This window comes from Ziziphus jujuba, chromosome 11 (assembly GCF_031755915.1).
Source record: "Ziziphus jujuba cultivar Dongzao chromosome 11, ASM3175591v1".
NCBI lineage: Eukaryota > Viridiplantae > Streptophyta > Magnoliopsida > Rosales > Rhamnaceae > Ziziphus > Ziziphus jujuba.
Window position 1 is genome coordinate 7,320,620 of NC_083389.1, and position 17,760 is coordinate 7,338,379.

At 37.5% G+C, this 17,760-nt stretch overlaps 6 protein-coding genes across 8 annotated transcripts; 3 read left to right on the plus strand and 3 right to left on the minus strand.

Moving 5' to 3' along the window:
• Positions 1-32: 32 nt before the first annotated feature.
• LOC107431895 (transcription factor TCP11) lies at positions 33-1,325 on the minus strand. The gene has a single exon (XM_016042918.4). It carries the CDS (start codon positions 863-865, stop codon positions 209-211), a length of 657 nt encoding a protein of 218 aa, XP_015898404.1. The 5' UTR covers positions 866-1,325; the 3' UTR covers positions 33-208.
• A 1,230-nt stretch (positions 1,326-2,555) lies between these two features.
• On the plus strand, positions 2,556-7,354 carry LOC107431977 (RNA polymerase sigma factor sigF, chloroplastic). Its single transcript, XM_016043034.4, has 9 exons — positions 2,556-2,903; positions 3,870-4,012; positions 4,380-4,507; positions 4,586-4,792; positions 4,899-5,154; positions 5,242-5,472; positions 5,823-5,963; positions 6,351-6,551; positions 6,722-7,354. Exons 1-9 carry the CDS (start codon positions 2,795-2,797, stop codon positions 7,007-7,009), a joined length of 1,704 nt encoding a protein of 567 aa, XP_015898520.1. The 5' UTR covers positions 2,556-2,794; the 3' UTR covers positions 7,010-7,354.
• Positions 7,355-7,433: 79 nt separating this feature from the next.
• LOC107431898 (pentatricopeptide repeat-containing protein At2g32630) lies at positions 7,434-10,386 on the minus strand. Of its 2 annotated transcripts, none has more exons than XM_016042922.4 (2): positions 8,033-10,386; positions 7,434-7,796 (listed from the first exon to the last, which is right to left on the minus strand). In XM_016042922.4, exon 1 carries the CDS (start codon positions 10,237-10,239, stop codon positions 8,380-8,382), a length of 1,860 nt encoding a protein of 619 aa, XP_015898408.3. In that variant the 5' UTR covers positions 10,240-10,386; the 3' UTR covers positions 7,434-7,796; positions 8,033-8,379. The 2 variants fall into 2 exon arrangements, with proteins under 2 accessions (XP_015898408.3, XP_015898407.3); XM_016042921.4 differs by having other exon boundaries at positions 7,434-7,853.
• Positions 10,387-10,563: 177 nt separating this feature from the next.
• Positions 10,564-13,134, plus strand: LOC107431889 (UDP-glycosyltransferase 73C3). 2 transcript variants are annotated; one of them, XM_048464988.2, is made up of 2 exons: positions 10,564-12,751; positions 12,844-13,134. In XM_048464988.2, the coding sequence occupies exon 1, from the start codon at positions 10,697-10,699 to the stop codon at positions 12,176-12,178; it is 1,482 nt and encodes a 493-aa protein (XP_048320945.2). In that variant the 5' UTR covers positions 10,564-10,696; the 3' UTR covers positions 12,179-12,751; positions 12,844-13,134. The 2 variants fall into 2 exon arrangements, with proteins under 2 accessions (XP_048320945.2, XP_024935430.3); XM_025079662.3 differs by having other exon boundaries at positions 12,849-13,134.
• Positions 12,504-12,986, minus strand: LOC107431876 (uncharacterized). Its single transcript, XM_016042896.1, has one exon. The coding sequence runs from the start codon at positions 12,984-12,986 to the stop codon at positions 12,504-12,506; it is 483 nt and encodes a 160-aa protein (XP_015898382.1).
• A 2,668-nt stretch (positions 13,135-15,802) lies between the features above and the next one.
• On the plus strand, positions 15,803-16,355 carry LOC107431931 (small polypeptide ROTUNDIFOLIA LIKE 3). The gene has a single exon (XM_016042962.4). The coding sequence runs from the start codon at positions 15,893-15,895 to the stop codon at positions 16,124-16,126; it is 234 nt and encodes a 77-aa protein (XP_015898448.1). The 5' UTR covers positions 15,803-15,892; the 3' UTR covers positions 16,127-16,355.
• The last annotated feature ends 1,405 nt before the right edge of the window (positions 16,356-17,760 follow it).

Here is a 17,760-nt window from a genome sequence, read left to right on the forward strand (position 1 = left end):
AAAACCAATTAAAAAAAAAAAAAAAAAACCAATGAATAGAAAAGAGCCAAAACCAGTAAAGAGGAAAAAGAAGACTCAGAAAAGCATAAAGCTTTGATCATGCTACCACCTAAACTCAAACAGGCCCCAAAGAAGGTACATTTTTAAGCCATTAATTATCACTTGCATCTATTTTTCATTTATAATAATTTATATGGGCTGTGATTCTCTAATGCTCCCTCAGAGCTTCCTCTTGCTGCCTCTCATCAGCCTCACTTGTCGACGTCTGCAACAACAGCGCCGTAAACGGCATGTGCCGGTACCCATTACTCGCTGCGGCGTACTCCAACCCCACCGGCTGACACAAGTCCAGACGACAACTCGGCGCGGCCTGCGGAGGACCCACCGAGAACAAACACTGTCCAGAACTCACCGAGGATATTGGCTGCACGCGGCAAGTCACCGAGGCCGACGTCGACGCCATGGCTGGGCTGGGGGTGGAAACGGGAGCGGCGGGGAGTGTGCCGGAACCGGTGGCGGCGATGATCGATGGCTCGGCGTGGCGGAGCAGCCACTCTATGGTCTCTCCGTCGGAGCGGTGGCCCAACTCGCGGGTCAGCTGGAATATACGGGCGGCGCACATGGCTGGCATGCGGACCCGGCGGCCTCGGCCGTTAACCTTGGTGTGACGGTCTCTGGAGGAAGATGAGGCTTTGCGAGGAAGGGAGAGTTGGGTCTTGGAAGAGGGCTCGGTTATGGCGGTGGTTGTTGTGGTGGTGGTGGTAGTGGTCGTGGCGGTGGGTATTACTGCGGTGGTGGTTCGCTCTGTTTGGTGGTGGGACTGGTTGTTATGGTGGTCTGAAGACGAGAACTTGTGGAGGGCCATTCTAAAAATCGACGCAGACGGGTAAGGCTAGGGTTTTCAAGAGAGAGGGAGAGGGGGGGAAGAAGGAGAGTTGGTGATCGGAGAAGAAAACCAGTGTTAGGGTTTGGGCGGAAGAGGAGAGAGAGAGAGAGAGATATTAGGGCTTTGGTAAAGGAAAGAAAAAGCAGAGAGAGAGAGAGAGAGAAATAGGTGGGCCTTGTAGATTCTATAGACCCCACAAAGGGGAAGGATGGTAAGTTTTCTTCTACACACCGTGTACCGATGCTGTGATACATATCACCAATCTCATACAGCCATGTGTATCAGTTGTAACATCCGATCTTTAATGTTCGGAGGTTGCTGGAGTTGCGGTGTTGAGTAATCATGAAGCTGTGTACAGAGGAATTTCTCCGCAAAGGAGAAGCTCTTTTTATCAATACAGATTAAGCAGAAAATAAAGAATCTTTGCCTGTTCTCCATAAAATAATTTGAAGAAGAATAAACCCAAAAAAAATAAAAAAATAAATCCACAAAGGAAGAGATTTTCATGTTATGCCGTACACATTGGTATGCCATCATCATCATCGTCATCAACATCCGCGCTATTGCGTGGCAAGATGTCAATCCAACTCAACATCAACAAAAGCCCGGGCCCACCAAAAAAGGTTCCAACCTGGGACACCCAGCCCAAAAGACAAACAAAATGCAGCAAAATCAGCGTTGTGGACCCCACGTTCCCCTGTTCAGTGGGTCCCACTTGTAGCGACGCTCATATGGTTAGACACAAGTCCCTCACCACCACCACCCTCCTATTTTGAATTTAAAACAAAAAATAAAATAAAATAAATCAGTGAAATGAGGGTGGTGAAATGTGGTGTGGTGTGGTGTGGTGCAGTGCAGCGAAGTCAGATGTGCTGCCAATAATTGCGCATGGGTCTGTAGTTTTTGCATGTCTTCTTTTCTAACTCTAATTTAACCTACTTTGACCAGCTTCGGAAATTGTGAACGAATTGTCGGATTTATCCATTTTGTAGGAGCCGATTCTATAACATTTTAATTTCTTTTTAGAGTGTATGAGAGTCGGATTTTTTTTATGCTTATAAACAGTAATAATACAGTGAATGATAACATCATAATATAGAATACGCCAGTTTAAAAATGAATATATATATGTATATATAGTTGGATATTATTATCAAATAATTCATTTAAAGCTAATTTTTTAAATCTTGAAATCCAATCAGAACAAGCATGTTGGCACTTCCATGTAAAGACAAAAGCAGATATTATGTTACTTTCCTACATATATGCTTTGCAGATATTATGCCTACATTCCTCAATTGGAAAATGCTTTAAATTTCTTCCCCAAATAAACGCAAACAAAGTATTACCTCACATTTCGACTGGATTTCTCAACTAATTTCTGTTCATCAGCATTTTAATGGGTTATGACTCCCTTATAACACACAATTTTCCCTTTTTTTTTTTTTGGCAAGATATAGCACACAAAATTAAATGATAATAATTTTGACATATTTAGCAAACAAGGTTAAATTATGTATATATATTTTTGGTCTATGAATATCACTATCTTAGGCAAGATGGTGGGCCGGCATCATTCTCCAATCATGGCCCAGGTTATGATATCCGGCCCAAAAGTAAGAAGAAAAAAAAAAACAAAAAATCCACTTGAAAAAACGGGTAGTGATCGTAAGGCGTGAAATAGGCGGTGAAAGCGGCACAGAAGCTCCTCCTCCTCAGCTGCGTTATCTACAAAGACAAAAACGCTTTCTTCCACTCCAACAAAGCTGATGCAGAGACTACCACCATAAGAGAGAGCCGTACAATCCACAACCTCCATGTAACACACATATAGTAGTGTGCTGTTATACTTGCTGTTTATATATATATATATATATACACATCAGAGAAAAAGAGAAGTAAATTTTTATGCAAATGGAGGCTGCAAGGAGTCTGCTTTCTTCATCTCCATCCTTTCCTCCAAGAACCCACTTCAGGAATTCACTTTCTTCTGCTTCTTCTCCTGCCTCTACCTCTGGTGAGTTCTTAACTTTCATTTTTCTTTTTCCACTTCATGCCCACTTTGGTTGCTTAGAAGATAGTGGAAATGAAGTTGTTTGGATTTTACAACACCCACTGAAGCTTTCCCATTTTTTTATTTATTTATTTATCTTTGCTCGAATTTTCTCTGCAATTGGTTCTCAGTTTAAGGGGAATTCCTTTCACAAATATAAATTTACCTAAATGAGTGATGTGAGAAGGCGAAGTTTTGGTACATATTTGTGTTGTGTATATTCCATTGGGTTTGTCTGCATTCTGTTGCTTTCATTCACAATTGGTGTCCCAGTTGTAGAAGTTTCTTTACATCTGAGGATGTTTAATGTATACGAAATGGGAAATCTGAACCCTTGGGATGTTGGAAAATGCCCTCACTGTTTGATATTTTGTTTGCTCTTTTAGTTGTTCAGGTGATTTTATAATTTGTTAGTGAATTGAAGGTGTGCTGAATTATTTATGTTATGATGCTTGTTGTTTCCACATTTGCAGGGGGAACCAAAAAAAAAAAAAAAAAAGAAAAAGAAAACTGTTTCCTAAAAAACTTTTGTTTAACTTTTAGCGTCACGCACTTGAATGTGTTTTTGGGTAGATTACTTTTTGTCTGACATGGATAAACATGAATTTGTGTTCATGAAGAAAGATATGTGTTTTTGGGTAGATTACATTTTGTCTGACATGGATAAACATGGAGTTTTGTTATTGAAGAAAGACAGTGATTGTCTCAAAATATCATATATTTATATTGTGAAGTTTCTGAACTATGGGTGCATGAGTTAATAATGATGAAATCGAGGTAAAATATGTAAAACTTCAAATAGGCATGGTCGTTATAATTAACCCATTTTTCAGCTTTTAGTTATCATTTATTCGGAGCATTATAACTTTCTGTATGTGCTCTTGCATTTCTTTTCGAAAATTCATGCTTGTAACTATCATAATATTGCAGTGCTGATGTTCAATGAGCAAATAGCTTCCACAGTTTCATCTGTACCTGCTGCTTCTATGGCTCGACGTTTTTCTACCTCAGTTGTTTCACAAGAACAGGGAGATGAATTCAAGTCTCTATTGCGTGTAGAGAAAGCTAACCAGGTTAGTCTCCTACTGTAAATAACATTGGATATGATATAATATCTTACCATGTAACACTTAGTACCGGGTTATTCTGCTATTGTAAATAACTTTGGATATGCTATAATATCTTATAATGTAACACTAAGTATTAGATAATTTAAGAGATAGTGCTACTCGTGTTGAATACTTCAACCCTTACTACCTACAAATTTGACCCATGCAATCGATTTTCTTTCCCTTTTTTTTTTTTTTTTTTTTTCATTTCTTTTATTTTTTGTTTGTTTGCTTTTGTTTTTTTTTTTTTGGGTTTTGATGCAATCTCTTTTTTCTGTCTGGAAATTTCTAATTAATGCACCTTTGCCTTCATTGTTTCTATTAATTATAGGCAATGTTAGATAGGAGGCAAGTAGATACTGGTAACTTGGTTCATGAAGATAAACACTTTGGTGACTCTAATCAGTTGCTATTGGACTTCGAGCGCCAATTGCTTCACTGGACTGGTTTTTGGCATCTGTAAGATGAATACCTCTTTTTCCCTAATGGTAGCGTCAACTTATCATGTAGTGCTGATATGTTCTTTTCTGTTTACAGATTGCCATCCTTGCAAACCAAAGTAAACTCATCTACATCATTGACTGTGGACCCTTCTAAAGCTGGTGCCAAGAAGCACATGGATGTTGAATTGTGTGATGTAGTTGCCCTAGCTAAGGAAGCTTTGTCGGCCTCAAAAGAAGCAGCTTCATTAGTTGAAGAGTCCAAAATAATTGAAGCTGATTCTGATGATTCACATTCTTTGGGGTTAGTATCATGTTCTTACCTTGTTTCACTATTATCTTTGTCGTTCTTTCCTGGTCATAACTTTTGGACTGATGCCTAAAACATTTGTTCCGTTTGGATCCACAAGTATGGCCAATTTTCTAGGTGACAAGGAGAAAACTGTAAGGTCAACTCGACTTCTAGAGAGGCGATCTAAGAAGAGGAAGGTGCCTAAGTCAAAAGTTCTATTTCATGAGAATCATACTTCTAGAGGTGCAGATGTACGAAAAAGGCTAAATGAAGGGTTTAATCCGAATGATCCCCTTCGTTTATTCTTGGGAGGTCCCGAAATGAAACAAGTTTTGACTTTTGAAGAAGAGTCCCAACTGATTGTTCAAGTACAGGTGAATATCTAAATAACTTGTGGTTCTCATTGTAGGGCATGTGGATTGATGGAAAGTGATACTCTCCTGGTGTAAACAATGTAACAGGATTTATTGAAATTAGAACAAGTCAAGACCAGATTTCAATCTCAGTTTGGCCGTGAACCAACTTTGGTTGAATGGGCAGAAGCAGGTGGGCTTAGTTGTGCAATGTTGCAGTCACAACTTCGTTCTGGAACCAGAGGACGTGAAAAGCTGATCTATGCTAATTTACGTATGGTGGTTCATATTGCTAAACAATATCAGGGACGAGGAGTTGGTCTTCAGGACTTATTGCAGGTAATTGGAAACACATCGAGTCTGAAAGGCACCTTGTGCACAAAAGATGCATCTATAAGTCCAGGAATCTGCACCAAATAGTTTCTTTCTTTTACAGAGATTCACTGTTGTTTTAGATTCTGCACTTTTCTAAACCAGTGCCATCTATAAAGCTTGAATGCAGTGCATGTTTTTGCCCTATATGATCATTTTGGTGTATATGAAGTGTTGCTCTTCTTTTATTTAAACCTGGTACCTGTGTTTTCCATATATTATGAAAAAGTTCTAAGGGGGTGGATGTGGGTGACAATATTTTTGTCTTAAGTAAAAGATAACCAATATGTTTCTGTTTTATTCTTATACTCTTGTAGGAAGGAAGCAGGGGTCTTATGAAGAGTGTTGAGAAATTCAAACCCCAAGTTGGTTGCCGATTTGCTACTTATGCATACTGGTGGATAAGGCAAAAAATTAGGAAGGCCATATTTCAACACTCCAGGACCATCCGTTTGCCGGTAATGACAATCTTATAATCTATCCTCTCATTCTAATGAGACTTCATGGTTGGGCTTTTATTCCATTGAAAAAAATGTTTGACTACGTTTCAGGCAATTTAGCTTATTCCTCAACGTTTTTTCTGATATCTTAATGAAATTAATAAAGCAACTGAAGTTTTTGATCAATTAATGTTGACTAGGAATAAGACTAATGCAATCTAACCAGTGAATTCAATACCTTTAACTTTTGCTGATTCATGTGTTCTTGTTGTGGGGAAGCTATTTTATAACCTTGGTATAACCAATACTGGGTAGTCTATACCCCCCCAGCTCCTTAAGATTATTGAAATGCATCTGGTACAACAAGAATTTCAATATCTCTAAAAACTATAAAATTATATGCAGGAGAACGTATATACCCAACTTGCCAAGGTATTGGATGCAAAAAGATTGTATATTCAGGAAGGAAATCACTATCCATCCAAAGAAGACTTAGCTAAACGTGTTGGCATTACTGTTGAAAAGTTGGAGAAGTTGCTATTCACCACAAGAATGCCACTTTCCATGCAACAACGTGTTTGGGCAGACCAAGATACCACATTTCAGGTAGTACTTATCCATTGTCTTGATTTGTATCTCATAGAAATTAAACGTCTTTGCTAATAAAAATGAAAGGCAAGTTATTCAGCAGTAAGTACAACATTTTTACCCTCTTAATTTGTATTCATCTCTACCATTGGGAGTATAACTGTATTCTGCAACCGTCAACCTTGCAGGAGATAACAGCAGACACTGGAATTGAGATCCCAGATGTTAGTGTGGCCAAGCAACTGATGAGGAAGCACGTACGCAACCTTCTAAGCATTCTTGGCCAAAGGGAGCGGCAAATAATCAGGTTAAGATTTGGAATTGAAGGTGGAAATCACAAGTCACTATCAGAAATTGGGAACATATATGGGTTGTCTAAGGAGAGGGTGCGACAGATCGAGAGCCGAGCATTATATAAGCTAAGGCAGTGCCTGGGCAGCCATGGTCTTGATGCATATGCTGATTTGCTACTTTAATATTGTGGATATAAGCATGGTATTGACTCGACCGCTTCAGATTTCTGCTGAATTTTAAGAGTAAAATGGAATTCAACTTTTAAGGTGAATGTACAGCAAACTATTTCTTTGAAAATGGAATAGTCCACAATTATATACGGACAAGGATGAAATGTTCGAGCCAGCTTCTTCAGGCTTGAAATGTTCCTAATAACCGATAGCCTTTTGGGTGTCAAGGAAAAGGTAAATTCCCTGTGTAAGTTTATGTTAATACCATTTTCCTTATATCTTCAGGACCAATTACCAGCTAATGTAATTTTGACTTTTTGTTTTTTATTATTTTGTATTTTAGTATTTTTGTCTGTCTCTGTCTCTCCTTGCGATATTTTAAGAGTCATCACTTAAATAATTAAAGGATAACTATGTTGTGACATCAAAACATGCTTTAAGAAACGCAACATTCGTTTTATATCTGACAAGTGCTTTTAAGAAACACAAGATAAGAGTCAAGGAAACAGAAAAGAATGCTTTGACATGCGATTCTCTTGGAGACTGAAGGGTTCGGTTGGCCATATTCTAGTTAGTCTTTGGAAAAAAATAAAAGGAAAATACAAACTAATGGGATTGAAGATCATGGTGCCCGTGAAGCATTCTTATTCCATAAACAATATCTACACGCCGCTTCTGTGCCATTGCCTTGGGCCTTTATAAGAACCACATATGCCTCTCATCCCTTGATCATCATGGAATTTGAAAGTGATTGTCACCTCCAAACCCTGTATGTAACAGCAAATTTGCTCTGGATGCTCTGAAGACATGAAGAGGTAACATACTCTTAAACATTACACATGAAGTAAGACGGGACCTGAAGATGTAATGATATCAAATGGCATCAACTTCTATGAAAGAGGTTTCATATTATTAGGCGCTGCCTTTTGAATCAACAATTTTATGCAGTAATTTCTAGCAAATTTATAGGCCCCAGGACACGCAGAAAAGACAACAAAGAATTAAGTAAAATGGAAACGTTTTGGAGAAGCATACCTTGCGAACTATTTTAATAACTTTCAGAAGGGCTATAAGGAGGAGGTTCCCCAGAAAGAAATCTGTAATCATATGTATTTACCAACTCCACAGCAAAAATACCAATACCGATATTCCTTTTACTTAGCTTTCCCTTTTTTAGGTTAGAGGAAGCTGCATCATAGAATTTCATAAGTAGGATTTTCCCTATCATAATCACTGCAAAACTACCTACTTTCCGAACTTTTTTGGATTGCACACGTTTGAAATTAGTGGGCAAAGTAGGACAAATTGATCCATTTCCTTTCCATGTAATGGAAAGAATAGATTAAAGACATAGTCTTCATGCCATTGAGAACCCTTTAAACCTAAGGCTTGGTTGTATGAAGGCTACTCACTAGTGAAGAATAAACTCTGTCATCAGGTGTAAGTCCTGCTTTTATCATATCATCATACAAATTAAAGGCTTCATCTGCTCTACCTTCCTTAGACAAACCCAAAATCATTGCTGTGTAAGTAACTACATTCCTAGTTAAACCCCTCCGAGGCATTTCATTAAACATTTTCAGTGCCTCATCCACCTTCTCGGCAACACATTCCCCATGAACAAGCGACGTGTATGTATACGAATCTGGCATTATTCCTTTGTCTTCCATCTCATCTTTTAGCTTATAAGCTTCCTTCATTTTTCTTTGCTTAATGTACCCATCAATTAAAGTATTATATGTAACGATATTTGGCTTCTCTCCTTTCTTTTCCATATCCTGAATTATGCGCTTTGCCTCAACAAAGTTTCCTTCTTTGCAATATATGTCAATCAAGGTAGTGAAACTCACTAAATTTGGAGCCACCCCCCTTTCTGCCATTGTAAGCAACAATGTCTTTGCTTCGTTGTTCCGATTTAATCTGCACAATCCACTAGCAATGGTGCTGAAAGAAAACACATCGGGCTTGAAACCTTTCTCTTCCATAACAATCTGCAGCCTCAAAGCATCATTTATCATCCCCTTTTTGCAGTAACCATCCATCAATGTATTAAAAACCACCTGATTTGCATCAATTCCTTTACTTTGCATCTCATTTACTAACATTCCCGCTGCCTCCATTTGCCCTGCCTTGCACAAACCATTGATTAAAGCCCCATAAGTGTAAGCATTTGGAACAAGGCCTCTCTCAGTCATTTCATCGAACAGCTCAAGTGCCCTTTTCATTTTTCCAAATTTAGAAGTCCAATTGATAAATGAAGTATAAAAATGAATATCCGGTTCTATCCCTCTATTACACATCTCCTCAAACAGCCTCTCGGCCTCTTCAAACTTACCAGAGCTGGCATACCATTGAATTAAGATGGTATAGGTCGTTGCATTATAGCCCACATGATTTTTATCCATCAAGCTCAAAATTTCGTGGACGGCTTCAAAATTGTTCCTTTCAATATATGCATTCATCAGCGTATTATAAGCAAAAGCATTGGGTTTAATCCCTCTACCAGCCAATTTACACATCAAAGCCTTTGCCTTTTCAACCTCTCTTCTCTTACACAGCCCGTCGATCACAACCGTTAATGAATATACAGTGATTTCAACACCCTTTTGAACCATCCGATCAAAGAAGCCGAAAAATGAGTCCATCCGATCAGATTTCTTCAGAGCAAGCAAAAGCACAAAGCAAGATCTTTCTTCAATCTCAAATCCCTTTTGATCCATGTAGTGAAAAACACATAAAGCCTCGTCAAACATTCTATTATCCGCATAGACCCTGAGTAGCATATCGCACAATTTTTCAGCAAATTTAGAGTTGTTTTTATATCCATCCTCAAAAGAAGCAACAATCCCAGAAACCGAGCATCGAAAATAATCACAGGTCACCATACAATTCACCATGTTCTTCAACTGGGCAAACTTTCGAGCTTCATAGAGCCTGTAAATAAGCGTGACATGCGCTTGAAGATCGGGCCTGTAGGAAGCGAGGGATTGATTCCTTCGCAGAAAATTGAAGAAAATCAAACCAGAATGAGGTGGAACACGTGGGTTGGAGAGAACAAGTTGGGTAATTTGGGAATTGAGATTGAACAGCAGATATGGAGTAGTTTCGAGGGGCTTGAGACCTCCATTGATAAGGGTTTTAGCTATCTTCTCAGCGATCTCTTGATTGGTCAAAGAAATAGAGTACGAGGGGAAGACCTTCCTCAAAGTGTTGAAGACGTTCTGAGACGACGACGACGCCATTGTTTTTGTTTGTCGAAGAATCGAAGCATTAGAAGCAAGCCCTAGTCTGTCTCAGTCTCAGATGATTTTTAGACGTTGGTTTTGGCGGGTATCTCGATCTGGTCCCACTGCTGAAACCAAGACAAGATCCCAGCCGTTCAAACTCGAAATCATCAAGCGATTATTTGGCCCACTGATAGTGTTCCACGTAGACTAAGCGGGTCCACCTAACATGGAAGTATTTATTGGAGGCAATCGGTGGTCAAAATAGTACAGTTTTTATTAAATATATCCAACCAGTCAAAGTAAAGTATTCAAACAACTTGCCAACTGCGTGGCCTCCTATTTAGTATTTGGTTTCCTTCATGTCGTATTCAAACTTGAAAAGTCAAAAGTTTGAAGTTATTGCTTTTTTTCTTCGGATACGCAAAATACAAATCCCACAAAATTCACAAACAAAGCTTGCTCTCTGTCTCCAATGGCGAAAACAGAGCTCCATTTGTTCTTCTTTCCCTTCATGTCACCTGGCCACCTAATTCCCATGGTTGACATCGCCAGACTTGTTGCAGCTCACGGTGTTAAGGTCTCCATAGCCACGACTCCTCGAAACATCTCTCGCTTCCAGAATATCTTTATTCGTGACCAGGACGACTCTGATCTCCATATTAATATCCACAAACTTGAATTCCCATTCTCCGAAGCAAATCTACCTGAAACCTGTGAAAGTCTCGACAGCCTTCCGACGAGACTCCATTCTTATAACTTCAGTAAAGCTACTATGATGCTCCAACCTCAAGGCGATGAACTTGTTCGTCAACACCGCCCCGACGCCATTGTTTCAGATATGAACCTCCCTTGGACTGCCGACGTAGCAGACAAGTATGGTATTCCTCGTATTATATTCCATGGTACTTGTTGTTTCTCTCTTTCTGTCTCAGCCGTCTCTGCTCAACACAACCCAAATGCAAATAATACCAACTCTGTTTCTTATACCCAACCTTTCTTGCTACCTGGTTTGCCCGACCCTGTTTACGTCACAAAGTCTCAGATGCCTGGGAGGTTTTTCGGCAACACGGGTCTAGAGGAGTTCTTTGCCAAATTCATTGATGCAGAGACGAAGACATACGGCACCGTTGCAAATACCTTCTGTGAGCTCGAACCAAAATATGTCGATTGCTATGCAAAAATTACTGGGAAGAAGGTTTGGCCTGTTGGACCAGTTTCATTGTTTAACACCAAAACGAATGATATAGCAGAGAGAGGAAACAGAGCTTCCATTGATAAAGATCTGTGTCTATCGTGGCTGGATTCCAAGAAACCAAATTCGGTGCTTTATATCTGTTTTGGTAGTCTCTGTGTTTTTGCAAGGTCTCAGTTTTTGGAACTTGGGTTTGGTCTGGAAGCTTCAAAAAGCTCCTTCATTTGGGTGATCAAGGATAATAATGCAAATGAACCTGTGGTTTTGCCTGAAGGTTTTGAAGAGAGAGTTAAAGACAGAGGCCTAATCATAAGAGGTTGGGCTCCACAGGTTCTGATTCTCAATCACCCCGCCGTTGGTGGGTTCATGACTCACTGCGGCTGGAACTCGGTGCTGGAATCGGTCACGGCCGGCGTGCCTTTGATCACTTGGCCTCTCTTTGGTGAGCAATTTTTCAACGAAAACTTTGTGCTGAACCAGCTTGGAATTGGAGTTGGAATTGGTGTTCACAGTGGTTTGGCATGGGGAGAGGAAGAGAGGATTGGCGCATTGGTGAAGAGGGACCGAGTTGAGGAAACTGTGAATCGATTAATGGGTGGGGATGAATCGGTAGAAGGAATGAGAAAACGAGCGAGTCAACTGGGTGAATTAGCAAAAGCAGCTGTAGGCAAAGGCGGCTCATCAAACATCAATATTGGTAGGCTATTAGAGGATCTCTTCAGCCTAAAGAAAGAAAGATTGGAGACAGAGGTTCAGAAATAGTTGGTCTTTTAAACCAATTTTTTCAGATTTTTATAATTTAGCACGTTCAATTTACTAAAATACCATAATATTTATTCCATAGTCCAATAAAACTTTATTACAATTATATCATAGATAAGCTGATATTAAAGTACTACTACCACCCTACTGATAACTATTGAAGTCCATCAAGGACAATTATTCTTAGGCTAATAAACTACTACTACTACTACCGCTAATGATTATTATTGAATTCCATGAAGAACAATTACTCTTAGCTTGCTTCCTAATCATGGTATTTATAAAGTTCCACTTCCAACTCAATTTGAGGCAATTAAGTTGGTGATCAACGAGGAGAACTAGGAGTGATGCTGACATTAACTTGAGCACCTTCGCAGACGTAATAATCAGAAAGAGGAAAATCATCTTCCATGTGAGAGCCGCAGCGGTGAAGAACAATCTTCTCCATTGGGATTCCCCAAGTCATTGAGAGTTTGCTTCTGAGACTTTCAACGGTATCAGTTTCCCTGATACTGATAGCCTCAACATCCCTGTTTCGTGCCTTGCAGAGAACCGTGACTTTGGCATTTTCAGGTAAAGGCGTCACCCTCAGCTCTATGTAACCAAAAAAGTCGAGCACACACTGTCTCACTTGGTGCTCATCTTGCATCTTCACTTCGTTGTAGTACAGGTTTTGCCTCTCCGGCTCCACATTTACGGCATTCCGAATCTTCTCCTTCACTTGCTGAAATGTCATTGGACCAATTGCGTCTACTTCGAATGGAATTTTGGATCCAGTGATCCAGAGTTTTATTATCGAGGCCGCCATAATTGATATCAGAAAAAAAAAACACTCAACTCAATCGATTTTTTTTGTTTTTTTTAAATGTTTTTATGGAATTGTTGATGTTTAAACTTCTGGTTCATTGGGTTTATATATTGAAAATTCATGCTAGATGTGTCTTTCAATTTGTTCACTTTGATTGCATTGTTTTTGGAGCAATGGAATTATCATTTCTCATGGGAACAGGATGTTTTTAGCTGTGCTAAAACAAACTTTGGTTTCCTGCCTTCTGTTCATGTGAATTTTGAGTTGATTTTATTCATTTTACATGGATGGGTTAACTGATTTAATTGAACAAGGAATGAGAGAGTCTGAACATGTATACATTGTTTTCAGTTCATGTTCATCTCACACAGGCAATAAAATAATAATGATTTTAAATTGAATCAGCGATTGCCGATCAAAAGATATTCAAAGTGGTATTATTCTACATCCTCAATTTCATTTATTTTTAATGTATTATTCGATTGCATGCAAAATCAATTTAATGCACGAAATGTTTGTGAAAACAAGAAATAATATTTATTCATAAATCCAACTCTCAACTATTTCTGTACCATACTGCAAAAATAAATAAATAAATAAATAATAGCCTATTCTGTTCTACTTTTGTTGGTCAACATGATAAAAAAGATTTGGGCTATATTGTCCCCAAGAAAAAAAAAAAGACTTGGGCTATGTGGTTATCTGGGTCAGAAAAGGCCTATGTGATCCATTAATACAAAAATAGAAGTGGATTCATAGAAACCCAAAAAAAAGAACATAATAAAAAAAATTCCTACTGGCCGGTCCAAGTCCAACCGACAAACCAGCCTGCAAAAACAGGGATGTCCGTACCACACAGCTGTATACGGTGTACTCTCATTGAATGTTTTGTCGCTGTAAAAATTATGACCGTACACATCAAATATTTACAAATAAAAACGCCTGCAACTGAAATATCATACGAGACTCGACTTTGGGAACCCAGGATAAGAGGACCAAACTTCATGAATCATAATCCACTATTTATTTTACCAAATGCTTTTGAATTTCTTGGCCTTGCAATATAAGCTTTTGGAACCAAGATATACAAGAACTATACATGTAACATAATTAAACATGTAATAATGCTATTGAATATTTTTTCTTTATTAGTCATGCCCAATCGCGCAAGTACAACTGAGCTAATTGGTACTGAAATGATTTTCTTGTTAATTCTATCATAGATTGTTCTGTTATGTTGTAAAGAGACTGAAAAACAAAAAATATATAATTCTGGCATTATATGTATGCAGGGAAACAAAAATAAAAATAAAAATATATATTGGTTTAAGGAAAGAAAAATGGGAGAAGTATAAAGGTGTACATACCTTGCCAGCTCTAAAATGGCAGATAGTTTTGAAGAAAACAATGATTGCAAATGATGATGATGGTGATAACATATAAGTTTTATAACATGTGAGATGGAGGCCCATCAGATAGAAACATCTCTTCCTTCCTATGACCATCAACCACAAACTTACCTCATCAACTCTCTGCCTTAACCACATGCCCTGTAGGCCCAATCTCTCTCTTCTAGGAAGAGAATGGTTTATGCCATGGACATGGACATGGAGACAGTATTGGATGCATGATCATCACCCATATCAACATCATATATATATATATATATATATATATATTTCCAAATCAATTAATATACATCATTCCTACTTAATTCTACATATTTGCTGATATATACTTTTGTCATTAAATATTCTCAATTGGGTCGGGTACAATTGAAGTGCGTACTAATGTAATGTTTGCAAACAGCTTAATTAAATTTCTCTTAATTGACAAACTAAATAATAAAATTAATTTAGATAACCATATATACATATATACATATGTACTTTCTTATCGACGTAAAAATGATTAATGTGAATCCGTTATTTAGATAGGGAAATCAAGGCATTGTGTGCTTTAAAGGAAAAGAGAACCTATTTCCCATTTCCTACTGAGTTTTTCACTCTTGTTAATTTCAAATCAAAGATATTCGACTAACATCAATATGATATGACCCTTGATATTTACAATGCAGGGGAACAGAAGGGGCATGCATTTAGCCATAGAATAATCTCTGCTGGAGAAAGTTGCGGGTCAGAAATTCTCTATTCCAGTATGCATGGTTGACCAGAATAATGGATGAGATATAGCTAGCTTGAACCTGGACACCAGAGAAAACCAGCACCAAACTGGTAATATTGTAATTTTGTGGGTACCTAATAGTAATTTCCCTTGCATGTCTTGTTCATATATATATATATATATATGTTCTTTTTTGGGCATAATGTTATTATATTGATTGGACAAAGAGAGCCAGCTATCTATGGCCTTGTGAAAATAAATGTTGTGGGAAAATAAATCTGATCGAGTAAATTATATGTGGTATAGTCAAGGCATTTTAGGGTATGAACTGTGAGTGGGGTCTCTTGGGGTGAATTATATTTCATTGCATTTTCGGGTTAAAAAGTGGCAGCAAAATTGGCCCATTTCTCTTATATTTTAATATCCTTCCCTGACACATAGCTAGTGCGTTGCATTGTTCACAGTCCTTGCCTAATCTACAGGATCCAAACCCTTTTTTTATTTTTTTATTTTAAATTTAACCCACATATGTATCAAAATTAATTAACATTACCTCCATTCTCTTCCACACACTCTCTCTCTAGATTAATGTCTTTTTTTTTTCTTTTTTTTTCTGGGTAAGACTTTATTTATTAATATCCAATAAATAAATAAATAAAAGATATATTGTTATGCTATATATAAATAGCGCGAGAGAGCCATCTAACATCTACCTTTCATATTTACTGCTCCCAAGTAGACTAGTAGTGGAGCACAAATAGCAGAGGCCGTTTGCAGCTTTCATGGCAGCCAAGGAAAGCAACACAAGCATCACCAATGATGATCATCATCATCATCATAACCATCATCATCATAATCATCATCATCAGCAGCAGCAGCTGCAGCAAGGCTGTGAACCTTGCAGATCGTTCGGTCAGAAATGCAGCCATCTGGTGAAGAAGCAGAGAGCCAAATTCTACATTCTCCGCCGCTGTATAGCCATGCTTGTCTGTTCGCATGAACGTGGCGAGCCCTGATCACATCATCACCTTCTCCATTCTCTCTCTCTCTCTCTCTCTCTCTCTCTCTTTTAGTTTTTGTTTTTTGTTTTTTTGTTTTTGTTTTGCACTTTTGCTGTATCTATCTATTTCAATATATATTATATAGAATTGTAACTACATATATAAGGACTTGTTTGAATATTGTTAGAATTTGTAGCCTTTCTCCATCCATATAAAAATTATTTAATTTTCCATATTATTTACCTTCTAGAAACTTTATTGTTCTAGATCTGTACAGGTTCTGATATTAAACTTCTTTAAATCCTCCATTTCATAGCGATCAAAACTATCCAAACTCCAAGGCTTATTTCTTTTCTTTTTCCCCTTATTTTCTTTTTCTCTTTTGTAATTAGTTCTTGGCAATCGGAAACTTCAGTGAAGCTACTCACATTCTCGTACAAAACAGACTTAGTGGGGATTAGTGCAATTTTATGCTCTTCTACTCCCTTCCTTTTCAGTTTTTTATTTCTACTATTAATTTTTTTCTTTAGTGGTAATTGATGCTAAGTTAACCTACCCTATATTCAAGGAATAATGACCTACACACAATGGATTGGTAAGACTTAAAAGAATCTAAATTACCATTCTTACTTTTGTATTACTTGTATAGTAATATATATATATAAATATATCAGCATCAGGCTATGCATATATGTCATTCATAGCTAAAATAATGTTTGAGACATTAAAGTCCTTAGTTTTTACTGTACTATTCTTCATTAGTTAGGTTTTACTGTACTATTCTTCATTAGTTTTTACTGTGCTATTCTTCATATTTATTTCCCATTTAGTTTCATTTTACTATCTTTTTATTATATATTATTATATTGAATAGCTGCTTGTAGTCCTTCTTATCTGACTTTAAATATTTGTCACGAAAATGAGCCTTGAAACAATAAGAAACAAACAGGCTCCAAAATGTGTAGAAGCATTAAGCAGTAGTACTTGATACTTTTCCTTCATCATTATGAAATATGGATATCTGCTTTTAATCATTTGTAAAGTAATATTATGTAAGTTTTTTAACATCCGGTGATTAATCAATAATTTCATGTAATTAAATCTGATATTCCGTTAACATATTAAGTAGTTTATGGAAAACCATGCAAGGAACGAAAAAAAGTTGTGAGAAAAATTGCAGAGCAATAGTGGAATATAGTCCAATTAAATTAATTGCATATGATCATATCGTGGTTCCTAAAGGCCAAAATCCTCTATGATTTGTCAATTCGGACAATCTAATCACCAGGGACCTTATGCTAAGGGAACACCAGACAGGAGGTAGCAAAGCATGATCGATCCGTTTGTAGTATATTATTTTGTATTGTGCTCTATCTTCTTAAATTGTAGTTTTTTTTTATTTTTTTTTATGGTTTTTGTGCCCTCAAATCCCACCATCTTTAGATTTAATGTTCCTTTATGTGCAACAATAATTTATGGGCCATATCAAAATTAGATGGATGGCCATACGCACACATTAAAAGGTGCATGTCGAAAGTATAAATGTTTTAATTTCTTCTAATATATAGCTTGTAACTATGCTAAAAAAATAAAAAGACTATATCTATATCAAAAATGTAATTAACCAATTGAAATAAAAAAATATGTAC

What these genes read in the sequence shown, in the direction of transcription:
- LOC107431895 (XM_016042918.4), bottom strand. Translation starts at nt 865, where the DNA reads ATGGCCCTCCACAAGTTCTCGTCTTCAGACCACCATAACAACCAGTCC.
- LOC107431977 (XM_016043034.4), top strand. Translation starts at nt 2,795, where the DNA reads ATGCAAATGGAGGCTGCAAGGAGTCTGCTTTCTTCATCTCCATCCTTT. An exon ending in TTCTCCTGCCTCTACCTCTG is followed by an intron (nt 2,904 to 3,869) that starts GTGAGTTCTTAA and finishes ATAATATTGCAG; the next exon opens with TGCTGATGTTCAATGAGCAA. An exon ending in TGGACTGGTTTTTGGCATCT is followed by an intron (nt 4,508 to 4,585) that starts GTAAGATGAATA and finishes TTCTGTTTACAG; the next exon opens with ATTGCCATCCTTGCAAACCA.
- LOC107431898 (XM_016042922.4), bottom strand. Translation starts at nt 10,239, where the DNA reads ATGGCGTCGTCGTCGTCTCAGAACGTCTTCAACACTTTGAGGAAGGTC.
- LOC107431889 (XM_048464988.2), top strand. Translation starts at nt 10,697, where the DNA reads ATGGCGAAAACAGAGCTCCATTTGTTCTTCTTTCCCTTCATGTCACCT.
- LOC107431876 (XM_016042896.1), bottom strand. Translation starts at nt 12,986, where the DNA reads ATGGCGGCCTCGATAATAAAACTCTGGATCACTGGATCCAAAATTCCA.
- LOC107431931 (XM_016042962.4), top strand. Translation starts at nt 15,893, where the DNA reads ATGGCAGCCAAGGAAAGCAACACAAGCATCACCAATGATGATCATCAT.